This window comes from Tachysurus vachellii, chromosome 5 (assembly GCF_030014155.1).
Source record: "Tachysurus vachellii isolate PV-2020 chromosome 5, HZAU_Pvac_v1, whole genome shotgun sequence".
NCBI lineage: Eukaryota > Metazoa > Chordata > Actinopteri > Siluriformes > Bagridae > Tachysurus > Tachysurus vachellii.
This window is the reverse complement of record NC_083464.1, coordinates 869,040-886,603: the sequence shown is the minus strand read 5'-3', so window position 1 is coordinate 886,603 and position 17,564 is coordinate 869,040. Positions and strand designations below refer to the sequence as shown.

The 17,564-nt window shown below is 39.6% G+C and overlaps 1 protein-coding gene across 2 annotated transcripts in view; it reads left to right on the top strand.

Annotated features, from left to right (window-relative positions):
- Window positions 1-2,408: 2,408 nt before the first annotated feature.
- Window positions 2,409-17,564, top strand: part of LOC132845460 (NACHT, LRR and PYD domains-containing protein 12-like) — an 80,300-nt gene continuing 65,144 nt past the window's right edge. For both annotated transcript variants that reach the window (XM_060869439.1, XM_060869442.1), the window contains exons 1-7: window positions 2,409-2,473; window positions 2,627-2,748; window positions 3,209-3,325; window positions 3,759-3,807; window positions 4,011-4,215; window positions 4,445-6,218; window positions 8,754-8,927. In XM_060869439.1, coding sequence (XP_060725422.1) covers window positions 2,696-2,748; window positions 3,209-3,325; window positions 3,759-3,807; window positions 4,011-4,215; window positions 4,445-6,218; window positions 8,754-8,927 — 2,372 coding nt within the window. In that variant the 5' untranslated portion in view covers window positions 2,409-2,473; window positions 2,627-2,695. The remainder of the gene's footprint in view (window positions 2,474-2,626; window positions 2,749-3,208; window positions 3,326-3,758; window positions 3,808-4,010; window positions 4,216-4,444; window positions 6,219-8,753; window positions 8,928-17,564) is intronic.

Below are 17,564 nucleotides of genomic sequence, written 5' to 3'. Positions count from 1 at the left end.
AGTTAAAGACTTTCAGTGAGGAAAAACAGACAGCAGAAGTGGATACAGTTCAACGTGCTAAAGATAAATGAGTAATATAAAATAAAGAGTAATGTCCAAGAAGAAAATGCACGAAAGCAAAGGTTGCAGAAAGTGTGGAAATAAATATTCATCAGGAAAATGGCCAGCTTTTGGAAAAGATTGCAGAAATTGTGGAGGAAAAAAATGATGCACCTTCAACACACCGTTTGGAAGGCATTGTTTCCAAAGGCTACCTTTTGGCATCAGCTCAGCAGCAGAAGTATTCCACAAAACTGTGCAACAGCTTTTTGATGCAATAGAAGGAGTCAGAGTCTTCATTGATGATGGGGCCGCTCAAAAGAAGGGCAGCTCAAAAGAAAAGCATGATGAAAGACTTCGCAAGGTCCTGGCACAAAGAAATGGATTAAAGTTGATTAAAAACAAATGCCAGTTCAGAGTAAGAGAAATCACTTACCTGGGAGAAAGACTGTCTGAAGAAGGAATACAACCAGACAAAGAAATCAGAGCAATAGCCGAAATGCCAGAGCCAAGAGACAAAAAAGACCTGCAAAGAGACTTAGGGTTAATAAACTACTCAGGAAAATTTGTTCCAAATCTGTCAGCAAATACAAAGTCACTAAGAAGCTTGTTAGAAATAGACACCGTGTGACAGTGGAACGACGAGCAGGTAAAAGAGTGGTCATGGTTGAAAAGCAGTTTAACAAGAGAACCTGTTTTGAATTTTTATGAGCAGGAAAACCTCTAAAAGTCTCTACAGATGCATCACAAACTGGTTTAGGAGCTGTTTGCAACTACAGAGAAAGATGTGCAAATTCATGTGGACATCAAAGCACAGATGCCAGTGCCAACAACAAAATGGGTTGAAATAGCCAAAGAAACACTGAAAGATGAACAGTTAAAGAAAATAATGGCCAGGATTCACATGCCTGGAAATGAGATAATGGAAAATCCTTTACAGCATTTTAAAGATGAACTGTCAGTGCTAGATGGAGTTCTGCTGAAAGGAACAAGAATTTTTGTGCCAATCTCAATGAGAAAACTGATGCTGAAACTTTTGCACGAAGGACATTTAGGAATCAAAAAATGTAAGAGAAGGAGCCATGGGGAAAAGTTGGAATGGACTTGATTCAACGTAATGAAAAAGATTACTTGTTGCTCATGGACTATCATTCAAACTACCCGGAATTCGTGCAGCTGACAAGCACAACATCAGAGCAGGTAATTGCAAAGACCAAAGGTATATTTGCATGACATGGTATTCCAATGACTGTAAAAACAACGGACCACAGTTTGCAAGTCAGAGTTTCAAGGACTTTGCGCAAAGTTATGATTTTGAGCACATAACGTCAAGCCCTCTGTACCCGCAGTCCAACAGTTTAACAGAGAAAGGAGTTCAAATAGTGAAATGCCTTCTAAAAAAGCCACTGAGACAGGGAGTGATCCGTACCTGGCTATTCTGAATTACAGAGCTTCACCACTGGAGAATGGACTTTCACCAGCAGAAATGCTCATGAGGCCATCCTTAAAAATATTCTTGTTTGCCGTAACCCGACCGACCCTGTCAAATTAGTACCGACTCAATTTTTTTTTTTTTGAGAAGACCCATTCAGTGACGTTACAATATGCTAATTTGTTTAAAGCCATACCTACATCACCAAAATTGTACTTTTTTTTTTACATTGAAACTTGAAAAAAAAAATATTGCCCTACCTACCGACCCTTTGTTTTTTCACTGTTACTGCAAAGCAAAATATTTTTAAGGATGGCCTGAATAGGAAACTACGGACAAAGCTACCGTCGGTAAAGCATCAAATGGTATGGAGTATGTGGAATTCTGCAAATGAAAGACAGATTAATCACTACAACAAAACAGCAAGACCACTGAGCCCACTTGCCCAAGAAGAAATTGTACGAGTGACATGTGATGGGTAGTGGGGACCATTGGCCAAAGTGATTAAAGAGACTACGCCCAGGTCATAAGAAGTGCTAACAGAGCATGGGAAAATAATGAGGACGAACACAAGACATTTGCTAAAAGTGCCTCAGAGAGAAATAAAAATCAATGAGAGTGAGACAATGATCTGGAAATTGCAAAGCAAAATGAACAAATAGGAATGCAACGCAATACTAAAGAATCTGTAACTGAAAATAGACAGGATGCTGTAGAACAAACAAAACGTCCTCAGAGACAAATAATAAGGCCAAAAATACTAATAGAAGAAAACAGGAAATGTTACTTCCTGAAATCCATGGAAGTTGGAACTATTATGTGTGTGTGTGTGTGTGTGTGTGTGTGTGTGTGTATGTGTGTGTGTGTGTTTGTGTGTGTGTGTGTGTGTGTGTGTCTTCCGCTGCGCTCCCCCCTCTGCAGTATAAACTTTAATGAAAATGAAAGTCCGCAGCTCCATTTTGTGTGGAGTGAAAACTAAAAGATTTCAGGAGTAAAAACACAGTGAGTATCTAAAGCTCTAATATATAAACACACTGAAGTGACACTAGATGCAGAAGAGTTTTGTGGGTTTGTACTGAAGCTTTAATGTACACAGGCTATTTTATAACTTGATAGCGTGACTATTTCCTGTAAGTGAACTCTGTACTGATTCAGGGTTTAATTTAACACACCGATGTTGGAGTGAAGTAAACGTGTGTCCTGCTGTAATCTGGAGAAGGAGACATGACCTCCAACATGAGTGTGTCTGGAAAACAGGACTTAAAGAAAGACGAGAGGTGACTTACTTTTACATTCACCAGCAATAAATACACACCGTCTCATGGGAACACATCTGTATCTCTAAACACTCAGTAGTTAACACAGGAACTCAACTTTGCTTTAAGGTGTTTAATAGCAGTGAATATATCACTGATCTGATCTAAGAACAGTTTAGACAAATCATTCACTGAGAGAAGAGTAAAAAGGACTGTGTAATGTGGAGCATAAGAGCAGCATAGCTTTATGTCAGTGAACTCTACAGGCTTTAAGACCCAGCTGAGTCAGTTAGCTGTGATTGGGACTCCTGATATCAGTGTAATTCCTGACTTATGAGGCCTGTCTCCTGTTTGAATAAGTGTACAGACTGGATCTGAATTAAAAAGATGGAATTATTGGTGTTTAATGATGAACACATTGTTTAACAGTGCTGAGACAGCAGAGTATTAATTATTGCTGATATTTCTGTTGTAATTCTAGAATGATGGAGGGAAAGAGATCAGACTCACCAGAACCCAGCTGTTTGTCCATGAAGAGTGACCAGTCAAAGGGAAATCTAACTGACTTCAGAGACAGAAACAGTTCTACTGATGTGAGGTCAGTATAGTGAGGTGTTTTACAGCAGTGTTCCACCTGATCAAACTCACTCGTCTCATTATGAAGCCCTTCATGAGCTTTATCAGGTGTTGAAGCAGTGAAACACTAAACTGTGCAGTGCTGCAGCTCTCGGACTGGCAGTGAGGAAAAGTGCTTTAAGAGTTCAGTTCAGTCTGCAGTCCCTGAGCTGGAGGGTCTGTGGTGCTACAGAAGAAAATTTACACCTGGAACATTAATGACAATATAAAGATTTTATTCATTTATTCAAACATTTGTTTCTAAACATGTTGGTGTCAGTTAGGAAATCCTGAAATAAGTGTATTGTGTTAAGAGGATAGTGTTAAATATCTGTGTCTGTATTTATTAGTGTGTGATTTGTGCAGCTATGAATACATATAATCCATATTACATGATGGGTTTTGTTTGTTCACAGACCACAAAAATCAAACATCAGCACAAATCAGCTGGACTCTATATTCAAGGTGTGTGTTTTTTTTTAGTGTGTGTATTGTGTGTGTTGTGATCCCTTGTAATGTCTTGATGTGCAGCAGCATTAAGGGTAATCAGTTGTATGAGTTTTAAATGTGATAATAAAAATAGACTTTTCTTCTTTTGATAAAATAAAAGCCTCTCTCACTGTGTAACATGATAATATTTAGATCTGTTCCTGTGTGTTTCTAACCAGGAGCTGGAACACAAAGTCATCACTCTGATAAAGAATGAGCTGAAGAGGTTTAGGAAGCTCCTGAGTCCAGATTACCCAGCATGCACTGAGAGGGAGGTGGAGGATGAGGAGGATCTGCACAGTGTCAGAGATGGAGCGCTGAAGATCACACTGCACGTCCTGAAGAACATGAACCACACAGATCTCGCTAACACACTACACAACAGTAAGAGCTCTGAGTCATGACTTTATTCCATCAGCTTCACTTTAAAGAGAGGAAATAGTTTTAGATATGAACACTTTTAGTTTTAAATTTAATTTTAATATCATGTTGTATCTGTTCATGGTCCAGCTTCAATAATATTTAGTACATCAGTCAGGAATTAAGAGCAGTGTTTGAACGATTTTGCATTATAACTATTTATTACTAAACTAGATATTACTTTGTTTATTAGAACTCGCCTCTGTGTATCAGCCAAAGTTGAAGAGCAATCTGAGAGAGAAGTTTAAAAGAATTAATGAAGGAATCTCACAGCATGGCAGCTCAGCACTTCTGAATGAGATCTACACTGAGCTCTACATCACAGAGGGTTGGAGTGGAGACGTCAATAATGAACATGAGGTGAGACAGATTGAGGCAGTGTCCAGGAGACCAGCAACACAGGAGAAACCCATCAAATGTAATGAGCTCTTTAAAGACAAGTCCATCAGAACTGTGCTGACTAAAGGAGTTGCTGGAATTGGAAAAACAGTCTCTGTGCAGAAGTTCATTCTGGACTGGGCTGAAGGAGAAGTAAATCAGGACGTCTTCTTCATGTTTCCACTTCCCTTTAGAGAGCTGAATCTGATGAAGCAGCAAAATCTCAGTCTGATGAATCTTCTTCATCACTTTTTCCCAGAAATAAGAAAACTAGAATCAATAGACTGTGACTCCTACAAAGTGGTGTTGATCTTTGATGGTCTGGATGAGTGCCGACTTCCTCTAAATTTCCAGAAGAATGAGAGAGTGTGTGATGTGACAGAGTCAGCCTCAGTGGATGTGCTGCTGACGAACCTCATGAAGGGGAATCTGCTTCCCTCTGCTCTCCTCTGGATAACCACAAGACCAGGAGCAGCCAATCAGATCCCTCCTGAGTGTGTAGACCAGGTAACAGAGGTACGAGGCTTCAGTGATCCTCAGAAAGTGGAGTACTTCAGGAGGAGGATCAGTGATCAGAGCCTGGTCGATAAAATCATCACTCACCTGAAGTCTTCAAGAAGCCTCTACATCATGTGCCACATCCCAGTCTTCTGCTGGATCTCAGCTACTGTTCTAGAGAGAATGTTGGGTGAAGCAGAGGGTGGAGAGATCCCCAAGACTCTGACTCAAATGTTCACACACTTCCTGATCTTTCAGATCAAACACAAGGACCAAAAGTACCATCAGAAATGTGACCCTATTCATCAGCAGACCAGAGAGAGTATCATGGCACTGGGAAAACTGGCTTTCCACCAGCTGGAGAAAGGAAACCTGATCTTCTATGAGGAAGACCTGAGAGAGTGTGGCATTGATGTCAGAGAAGTGTCAGTGTACTCAGGAGTGTGTACCCAGATCTTCAGAGAGGAGTTTGGGCTTCACCTGGAGAAGGTGTTCAGCTTCGTACATCTGAGTGTTCAGGAGTTTCTGGCTGCTTTATATGTATTTTTCTGCTTCATTTTAAGAAATACAAATGTGCTTGTGGGGCAAAGCACTGGACTTTTTAACTCCCTCAGAAATCCAAACATGTCTGATCTCCTCAGGAGTTCAGTAGACAAGGCCTTACAGAGTGAGAATGGACACCTGGACCTGTTCCTCCGCTTCCTTCTGGGTCTCTCACTGGAGACCAATCAAACTCTCTTACGAGACTTAATTCCACAGACAGGAAGCAGATCTCACAGCAAACAGGAAATAGTGGAGTACATCAAGGAGAAGATCAGGGAGAATCCGTCTCCAGAGAAATCCATCAATCTGTTCCACTGTCTGAATGAACTGAATGATCATTCTCTAGTGCAGGAAGTACAAACTTACCTGAACAGAGATTATTATTGTCTCAGTGACACCAGACTCTCTCCTGCTCAGTGGTCAGCTCTGGTGTTTGTGTTACTGACCTCAGAACAGGAGCTGGATGTGTTTGAATTGAGGAAATATGATCGATCACATGAATGTCTTCTGAGGCTGCTGCCAGTGGTAAAAGCCTCCAGAACAGCTGAGTGAGTATTTTATTTATAAATGTATTACTGCATGGTTTATTATTTTAATGTAACACTGAACTGCACTGTTTGGATTAATGTTATTTAATAGTTCCTCTAATCATCTTTAAACAAACCTCTGGTACTTTTACAGAAGATTGTTTCACTTTTTACACTAACATGTTATATCTGAACTGAGGGCTGGGCCACATGGACAAAATCTTATAACATCATATGAGGCATTTTATAGCTTTTATATATGAATCATGAAAAAGTAAGTGTTCTCTAAAATTTATGAAAAAATATCTCTACAAAATAACTGCATGCATTTAAGAACTAAAGACATTTCTGAACTAAACACCAGTGAAAGACTTTTTCTTTTCTGTTTATTTTGAAAGTGACATTTAACAAAACTCTCACAGATGAGAAAAACATCAGACTGACAAAATGGGATCAATATGGAGAGAAAATATAAAAAGTAAATATTAAAACACTCTAATGTCCTTCAAGTATCTCTTTATGTTCAAGTTCCTCATCTTTTGTTGTGTGTGACACAGTGTTGTGGGGAGATTCACTCTGTCATGGCTTTTTTCATCAATTGTTCTTTCTAATAAAAATAAAACATAAAAGCTTTTTAAAAATTTAACCCAATATGAAGGAAAAACAAAAGTCTCCTTCAGTCTGCACTACTGCTAAACTTTACCAAGGACTGAGCTCGTGGTAAATAAAACGTCAATCATTTTGGACCTCGACATATTGGACAGACGAAGTGGGAAAATGTTCAGCTTTATCTTCTTATTATGTTAGAAACAAGCTAGGCAGCTAACTCAGATGTGTGATGAAGATTTTCTTTCTCTAACACTGAACTGTTTGTAGAGGATGGAGTTTAAATGTGACTTTTTATATAAAGACTTTTATTTTGATGGGGTTCTTTTTTCTTTGCTTATCAAGTGTACAAGCAGGTAAAAAGAGAGAGGATGAATAATGTGTCACAGGTGAGTGTAGTGTCGTGACCGCTGTTATTAAAAAGTCCTGTTTTGTTCTACTTGGAGCTCAACAAAGACACCAAACTGTTAATGACCGATCACATTCTTGTTCTTGGGTCGTGACTGTTGTTAATCTGTTGTGGTTGAATTATAGACACAGTTTTTTGTCTAGTTCACTGCATCAGAAGATGGTGGATGTGGTAAAAACAGACGGTGAACACAAAGACGGTTGAACGTGACGGTCGGTCAGGTTTATCACCGTTACTGTTGAAGAGACGTCAGGTTTCGTTCTTTGGAAACTTTCTGTGGATTTTGGAGATTTTAAGCTGTGGACTGTGTTTGTATTTATAAGCAGCTGTAGTGAATCTATATTTTTGTTGCACAACGTTGTAACAGACTGGTTTTGTTCTCTGTTCATCATTATGTACTGATAAAATATTACACATTGGTATACTACATTCTACCATGTCACTTATAGCCACCTGAAGCCCACCTACACAAATCCTTTAGTGTAACACACAGTAGTGTTGTGTTAGATTTTTACCTACAAGGTGGGTTAGATTTCCTGCTATGTGTATAGTCAGTGTTTTAGATTTAACAAACAAATGTCTGTATGTTGATCCATCTAAAGCTAATACTTGTGTATATACAATTGTGTATATTTGTTTAGTTCTGATGCTGTGTGCAGTCGTGCTGATGTGACGTCACTCTGTAAACAGGGAAGGAGCTCAGATTTGAGAAGAAAACCTCACGTTCACTTCTCAGTTGTGGAGGCATGAAAGACATGATCCCATTTACTCTGTGGAGAAAGAAGGGTTCACTAAGTTGTGCTGAAATAGTAACAGTGACATCTGTAGTAAACAGTACAATGTTCTTTCTAATATCCTTTATTTACATTGTTTATGATAGATGATAGATTTTTACACATCTATATTTTATAAAAAATACAAATCATGATCAAGAATCGTTTATAAGGTTAAAAAATCTAACTTTCTCTTTAGTTTGGATGTGTTTGGACGTATGTGAACACTCCACCTGTACTCAAGTCCACACCAAACACCTGAACCAGTGTGTGTGTAAAATCAGGGGTCTGGATGTGACAGATTTGTACCTGTACGAGCACAGAGAACAACACACACCAACTGTTTTAGCGTCTCTGTGAAATCCAACATATATAGTGTAAAGTACGACTAGTATTGTCATGTTATTAACTGGTAGTGTACAGCTGTATAATTCTTTATTTTCTGTAATAAAATGCACTGTATCTGCAGTGTTGGTTGTAGAAACTTGAACACAGATCAGAGTGTAGTGTTTGTAGGCTGCTCGCTCTCACATGTGTGTGTTATGTACATGACCTAATGGTCTTATAATAAACTGTAGCTGAGAGAGTGTGGAGTGCAGAAAGATGTCCCTGCTCCTGTAAATGTGCTGATGTGGTGTCCTGTCCTCTGATTTGTGTGTGTGACACAAACACACTGACATTTCTGTTACATCTTCAACTTTAGCTGGATTATGGCTGTGTTTGTGTGTTTGAGATCAGTGTTCTGATATTTCATCATTTCTCTTCCAGTCTGCATCGGTGTAATCTGACAGAGGAAAGCTGTAGAGTTCTGTCCTCAGTTCTCAGCTCAAACTCCCCCAGTCTGAGAGAACTGGACCTGAGTAACAATAAACTGCAGGATTCAGGAGTGAAGCTGCTCTCTGATGGACTGAAGACTCCACACTGTACATTGGAGATACTGTGGTACACACACACACACACACACACATAAATGTGCAAAAATAATAAAATTAAACTACAGCAACAACGACCAAATGTGTACATTATGAGTTCTGCATGAGGAATAAAAGACAAAATCAAGATTCAAGTTAATGTTATCATTTCATGGGTAACAACAACTTTGTCAAAAATGTCTTTCTTAGCAAAGACCTGGTGCAGATATTTTAATTTTGGAACATACTGAAATGTGCTGGTCTGTTTTTCATCAAGACAGTATTCAATATTCCACAACACTAATATTGTCCTGGTAAAGCTGCGTGCACTTATGGGCAACATAAAGGACCCCCTCTGCCTATGGCTGAATGCAGTGCAGCTGTAATGATGGTAGTTGTGATTTAATTCATAGATTCATCAACATTGATATTATGTTTCTTAAACACATGCTGTGAGAGGAACTGACAGACTTTACATCAGGGGTGTCAAACATACGACTCGTGGGCCAGAACCAGCCTACCAGGGAGTTCAGTCCGGCCCGGGGGATAAATCTCTCAAACATTTAACAAACATTTAACCTAACAGTGCAGTTCAGTGTTACATTAAAGTAATAAACCATGCAGTAATACATTTATAAAAAAAAAAAATATTTTCACTTTTGGCAGAACTACCAGCAGATGGTAGTACTGAGCTTCAGGGTCTGAGTGGCGTTTGGTTCTATCAGTTTACCCTCTTTTCTGTTGGCCCTGGCACCCTCATCAACATAATGTCTTTATCAAAAAAAAGAAAGAGAAAAGTGGACACAGAGTGTCAGATTTTTCAAGAAAAATGGACCTATTCCTATATGTGAATGGGAAACCCGTGTGCCTGGTCTGCACGCAGCAAGTTTCGGTGCTTATGGAATATAATATTCGGTGCCACTATGAAACTCAGCATGGCAAAAAATACAACAGCTTGCACGGAGATCTAAGAAGACAGAAAGTAAATTACATGCTTTTAGGTCTGAGTAAACAGCAATCTGTTTTCACCCGGAGCCGAGAGGCCAGTGATGCTGCAGTGAAAGCCAGCTACCTAATTGCTAGCGAAATTGCATTAGCATCAAAAGCGTACTCTGAGGGGGTGCCTATGACCGACACCACAACAGCTGAGGACATTTTCCGCTCCATCGTTGGAGTGCTGGACAGAGTTGCGGCGGACTGGTCCCACGCTGTAAGCCTGGCTACAGATGGTGCGCCGTCAATGATTGGAAAAAAGGCAGATGTTGTGACAAAGTTCAGAGAGAAAGTACAAGGCGCAAATGGAGGTGGGGATTTTTGGACATTTCATTGCATTTTGCATCAGGAGGCATTATGCTGCAAGTCGTTAAAAATGGATCACATCATGAAGGTGGTTGAACTGTTAATTTCATCCGAGCCAGAGGTCTCAATCATCGTCATTTTGAAAGCCTTCTCAATGACTGTAACATTACCCATGGTCTGCCATACCACACTGAAGTAAGATGGTTAAGCAGAGGTGCTGTGCTGAAGCGATTCTTTATTCTAGGTGGGGAAATCGGACATTTCATGGAGGGAAAAGGTAAACCTGTTAAGAAATTACAGGACCCACTATGGCTGCAGGACCTTGCATTTATGGTTGATATTACAGAGCACTTGAATAATCTGAACAAAATGTTGCAAGGACACAAAAAAGTTGTAACACAGTATTATGACAGCATACGTGCATTCAAGTTAAATCTCACATTATGGGAGATGCAGATGGCAAGCGGTGACCCTGCTCATTTTCCCTGTCTAAGAGATGTGTGCGCAGCAAGCGTTAATCCTGATGTGAGACAGTACAAATACAAGCTTTCAGGGTTGCTGAGGGAGTTTGAGAAATGATTTCAGGTCTTTAGCAAACTCGAGACAGAATTCGCAGTTTTTTGCTCACCATTCACAGTCAGAGCTTCTGATGTGCCCGTTGACATGCAACTTGAAATAATTGATTTGCAATGTGATGTAAAATTGAAGGATAAATTTGCCTCTGTTGGCTTGGACACATTTTATCAGTATCTCAATCTGTTAGGTTAGGAAACCTGGTATCCTTAACCCTCATTCTGAACACTGGAGTCCCACAGGGCTGTGTCCTGAGCCCACTACTCTACTCCCTGTTCACCCACGATTGTGCTCCTCTGTATAACTCCAACATCTTCATCAAGTATGCAGATGACACCACCGTAGTCGGCCAGATCGACAACAACGACAAATCGGCCTACAGGGAACAGATCCGAAATCTGTCAGCATGGCAGCATGGTGTGCCAACAACAACCTGACCCTCAATGCCACAAAGACCAAAGAGCTCATTGTGGACTTTCGGAAATCTAACAGCAGGAGACATCTACCAGTTAACATCAACGGAACTGAGGTAGAGCGAGTCTCTCCAAGTTCCTGGGAGTTCACATCTCTGAGGATCTGTCCTGGTAGCAGAACACTTCAGCTCTGGTTAAAAAAGCACAACAATGCCTATACTTCTTGAGAAGTCTCAAGAAATCTCATCTGTCCCTGGGGATTTTAACGAGTTTCTACCACTGCACCATCAAAAGCATCCTGACCAACTCCATCACCGTATGGTACGGAGGCTCCACTGTGTGTGAACGTAAAGCCCTGCAAAGGGTGGTCAAAACCGCCCAACGCATCACTGGCACCCAACTACCTGCAATTGAACACATTCACCACAGCAGATGTCTGCACAGAGCTCATGACATTATTAAGGACTCTTCACATCCCAGTCATAAACTGTTTAACCTCCTTCCATCAAGAAGGAGATACAGGAACTTACGCACCAGAACCAGCAGGTTCAGGGACAGCTTTTTTCCATCCACCATCACACTACTGAACTCTACACTACACCGCTAGATCACTACAAAAGAAACACAAAAACAAAACACTGTATATAGCCTCTGTACAATACATGTAATATTACATAGTTTATCTTTTTTTTACTCCTCATTACATCTGCACTATTTTTTGTATCTTCGTATCATTACTGTACATTCTGCCCAACATTTCACATTCATCTATGTGTATATAACGTGTGTGTATATATATATATATATATATATATATATATATATATATATATATATATATATATATATGTATATATATATATATATATGTATATATATATATATATATATATATATATATATATATATATATATATATATATATATACATATATATAATATATGTATATATATATATATATATATATATATATATATATATATATATATATATAGATTTGCGGCATATTTCTCCTCAATAAGAGTCGCAACAAATCAACACGTCTTCTTAGGTAAGAAAAAAAAATCTTGACCCCCGCTAGTTCTGGTGCTCGTCTGAGGTCTGAGGACAGGAATTTAGCGCAAGACAATCCACTGCAACACGGACTAAACCCTGTGCACTGCAGATAAGGTACGCCGTAAGGTAATAAGGTATTTCCTGAAAAATAACGGTTTTGGAGATATGAGGATTCCGCCCGACAGCGACTATATATATATATATATATATATATATATATATATATATATATAGATATATAGATATATATATATATATATATATATATATATAGATAGAGATATAGATATATATATATATATATATATATATATATATATATATAAATAGATAGATAGATAGATAGATAGATAGATAGATAGATAGATAGATATAGTAGTTTATTCAGCTTGCTAACTCTATAAATGCCATAATCTTGTAATCTTATAACCTTTCCATAGCCATAGAACCATTTCTGCAATTCTGTAATATTTATCTATCTATCTATCTCCCTCCCTCCTGACAGGCTAACCTAAATTAACAGCACTGGCTGTTTGGGACTACATACCTTTGTGAGCAAGTAATTTCAGTAATGAACATTAACCTCCTAAGACCCGAGCATTGGTTGGCCTTGCATTTTAGATGCAGTGATGTCCACGTATGTGGACACCAGGTCGTAGGAGGTTAATTAATTGAAGCTGCGCTCAAAGCTCACATATAAGGACTTAAATGAGATTCTAAAATTGGCTGCTACTCAGGACATAATGCCTGATATTGATGCACTTGTGCAGGCTAAAAGATGCCAAGTTTCAGGGGCAAATTGATAAAATAAATTGGTTTACTTTAAAAAACATACATACTTACTTATAAATTAACAATTTATAGATTTAAAAGATTTTCTTTTTAAAACAGCTGCCACATAATATTTTAAGTGTGTGGAGTCAATTCATGTATTCAGAATATCTTCCTGGAATTGGAAATTGGATTTTAAACAATTTTTATATTTTGATGTTTGATTTATGTTAACATGCAGGACAGTGTTTTTAAGTTCCACAAACCTGTGACTAAATGTTTTGCGCCATTGTACAATAACTGTGTTCAGTTTTTATGCATAATGCACTTAAATAAATGTTAAACTGGGTAAAAGTGTTGTTGTTTCATGACAGTTTCATTCTTCTTTAAATGACTGTTTATATGAGCAAAGTAATTTCTTTCTGAGGAAAGACCACTGTATGCACACAAATGACAAGTAAAGATTTTTTTGAGCGAGAAAGAGCAGTATGTTTGACCCCTGATACAGCAACTACATGGTGAATTGCAGCTTGGTCTTCTCCCAGCCCATGTCCACAGTACAAGATAAAGGTATGATATGTTCCTACTCTATCCTGCCACACTGAAAATCACAGACAGTGACCCCTTTTGCACCTTTAACTCTTCCAAGGATGTGGAAAGATTTCTGAACTTGACATCAGAGCAGAGCATCGACCGCCAAGCTAACCATGGACCGCTCGGCTAATAATGCTTTGAATGTGGAGCTGCAGCCTTTTTCAAAACTTGGTCCATACTGAACTTTAAACTAGCCAGGTCTCATACATCAGTGAATTAGTGCAGTATCTCATAGTGCAGTGAATTAACTTTTCTTTTTTCTTTTATTCATAACATTTGTTAGTTCAGGCTGGCTATAGGTTAATGCCTAGCTTTGGCCTGCTACAATAAGAATGCTTTATACACTCATCTATAAATGTTTAATATAGGCCGGGACCAGTTCTAGCACACTGGGCTGACTATGCTTTACTGGACTTGCTAGCTGGGGTAACTATAGAGTGGAGAACTGATCAGCTCCTTATAAATACTACAGTAAACTGACTTTTCATTTAACTTTTTAATGCTCAGCTCCATGTACATTATGATTTGGGTCACTCAGTTCAGTACTCATAACATTAGTATTTCTTAAGAAGCTTGTGTTCTCCGCTGTGTTGGGCCTGCCACTTGCTCCTCTGTTTTTTCTTGTTTGTTTTTACCGTCTCGTCGTTAACTGTGTATGATCGCACCATGCTGATGGAACTGCGTTGTACAACTAATCGCCTCTTAAATACCCAGTCCTTTAAACCACCACTGCCACTGTTGACATTAATTCCTCCTTTCCTGAGGCGCCCTGTCTGTCTGCTACCAGGCAGGAAGCGCCACAGAAGACGCTGTCGGAGAGGCGGGTTACATGTCAGGCTGAGGACTCACCTGGATTCTTCGTCTCCGAGAGGTCAAGATCAACCAGGATGTGACAATGCTAGAAGATCGCAGGAATGCTACCGATGGCTTCGGCTGGTTGGCTCCAACACTGGCATTCCGTTTTCGTGTCCCCGCCACGCTGAAACATCCACCCGGGGTTGTGTTCAAGGAAACCCCCGTCCAATTCCTCATGTGACATCATCGCCTGTCAACTTGTCCACGTTCCGCATGGCACTTTGTAACACCAGATCGCTTAATAACAAAACATTTGTCCTCAATGATGTCATCTCCTCTCACAATCTGGATCTATTTATCCTCACCGAAACTTGGCTTCCCCCAGGTGACGTCAGCGCCTTTTCGGAAATCCTCCCCTCTGGTTACCTTTACCTAAACACGCCGCGGCAAACAGGTAGGGGCGGGGGGATAGCCACCATACATAGACAGTCCCTGAAGTGCCGCCAGTTGTCCACTAGAGGGTATTCCAGCTTCGAGTTACAAGTATTTGTGCTTACACTACCCTGTCTGATTTTATGTGCAGTAATCTACTGGCCGCCCAAATTAAATAAGGATTTTTTAATTGAGTTCTCAGAGTTTCTGACAGAGTTTCTAAAGTTTGACAATATTCTAATCTGTGGTGACTTTAACATTCATATTTGCTGCCCCTCTGATAAACCTGCTAATGAATTTAAGGCACTTTTAGACTCATTAGATCTGGCTCAATCCATTTCCTGTCCCACCCATAGGTTAGGTCACACTCTTGACCTTATTATCTCTCATGGGGTGTTTGTGTCAACCTGTGAGGTCATGGATTTTCCCATCTCTGACCATTCTCTCATACGGTTTGATATTTGTGCTGTTCTTTGCCCAGACCATTTCCTCACCTCCTTCCATACCACCTTCCATACCAATGACGTATCTGTAAACACATGCAATGCATTCAAGCAACATTTTTTGGACAAGGTTTTGTCTGTTAGGCAAACCATTACACAAGTCCCCGTTGTTGTCATGTCTACTCGTGTGGTGCAATGTGTGCTAGAGAACTTTGATGCAGTTACTCTGGTGGACCTCAAAAAAGCTGTCCACGAGTTGAAGCCTACCACCTGCCCCCTAGATGCTGTTCCTGCCAGGATTTTGAAGGAGGCTGTTGACATCATAGGTCCCATCCTTGTCCCCTTCATAAACAGCTGTTTTACGGTGGGTACTGTTCTCACTGCTCTCAAACATGCTATTGTTAGACCGCTGCTCAAAAAACCCAACCTTGATCCCTCCATACTCTCCAACTTCCATCCTATATTTAACTTGTCATTTCTGGCTAAGTTGATGGAGAAGCTTTTTTTTCCGCACAGCTTCAGTCTCACCTTCAACTGCACAGCATTGGTGATACATTTCAGTCGGTTTCAGGTCAAGACATAGCACTGAATCAGCACTATTGAGAGTCCATAATGACATTCTTGGAGCCCTGGATGGTAAAAGCTCTGTGGTTTTGTTGTTACTGGACCTAACCGCTGCATTTGACACCGTGGATCATGCCATCCTCATCTCTCATTTTCAACATGTTGTTGGTCTGCAGGGTGCGGTGCTAAATTGGTTCTCATCATACCTCACTAACAGAACCTTTTCAGTAATGCTTAATGATTATTCTTCCTCGGTTGCTCCTCTGTCATCTGGTGTGCCTCAAGGATCTATTCTTGGTCCTACTCTGTTCTCACTCTATATGCTGCCACTTGGTCAAATCATCTCCAATCACAATGTTCAATTTCATTTCTATGCTGACGACCTCCAGATCTATCTTCCTGTGGTTCTGAGTAATCGTTCTGCATTGGACCTGCTCCATAATTCCCTTCAGGATGTCAAACAGTGGCTTTCCCAGAACTTCCTTCATCTGAATGAAGAAAAGACTGAGTACATCCTGTTTAGCCCAGATTCACCCAGCAGTTCTCTTAGTTTTGGTCCTCTAACACCTCAGTTTGCTCCTACCGTGCGTAACCTGGGTGTTATTTTTGACAAGAGTATGCAATTCGATAAGCAGATCAGTGCAGTAGTGAAGGCGAGCTTTTACCAGCTAAGACTACTCAGCAAGGTAAAATCATTTTTGTCCCAAGCTGACCTTGAAAAAGCTATACAGTACATGCCTTCATCAGCTCGAGGATTGACTACTGTAATACTCTCTACACTGGACTTAATCAATCACTTCTCAATTGGCTTCAAATGGTACGAAACGCGGCAGCACGTCTTCTCTCCAACACCTCCAAACGCTCACACATCACCCCTGTCCTCCACTCACTTCACTGGCTTCCGGTGCGGTTTAGGGTGGAGTATAAGATCCTTCTCTTTGTGTTCAAGGCCATCAATGGTCTGGCACCGGCCTACCTCACAGAATTAATAAAGGTCTACCAACCAGCCAGATCTCTCTGCTCCTCTGGACATACCTCTCTGGTCACTACCAAATACAAATATGAGAAGTTTGAAGGCCGGTTATTTGCCATCAAGGGACCAAAGCTGTGGAACGCACTTCCAGCACACTTACGATCCATCACTGTGCTGAGTGTTTTTAAATCCCAGTTGAAACTCATTTATTCATACAAGCATTTAACACGTAGACCCTGTTTCAACTGCTATTTTATGTTCATTGTGTTCTTATTGATTTTATTTTTTATTGTTGTTTTACTGGAAAGCACCTTTTGCTCCTTTTGGCTGTTGTAAGGTGCTCTATAATTAAAATTCGATTGATTGATTGATTAATTGATTAGAAAGCAGCTCTCAGCTAAACCTTGAATGCTACTGTTAAGGTAGCTAGTTTATTTTAGTCACTCCATTGTAATAATAATAATAATAATAATCCATTTTATTTAAAGGCGCCTTTCTGAACACTCAAGGTCACCGTACAAAAAATAAAAAAACAACAAAGACAATCAGAATCGAATAGCTACATAGCAATACAAATATATAAACATATAAATTCTATTATAAATTATATATAAACAAAGATATAAATTATGATGTAGAATAAACTAAACTAAAGAGATCAGTTTTAAGCTGAGATTTAAATAATGAAAGAGAAACAATAATAAAGAGTTCAGATGGAAGTGAGTTCCAGAGCTGAGGTGCAGAGTAACTGAAA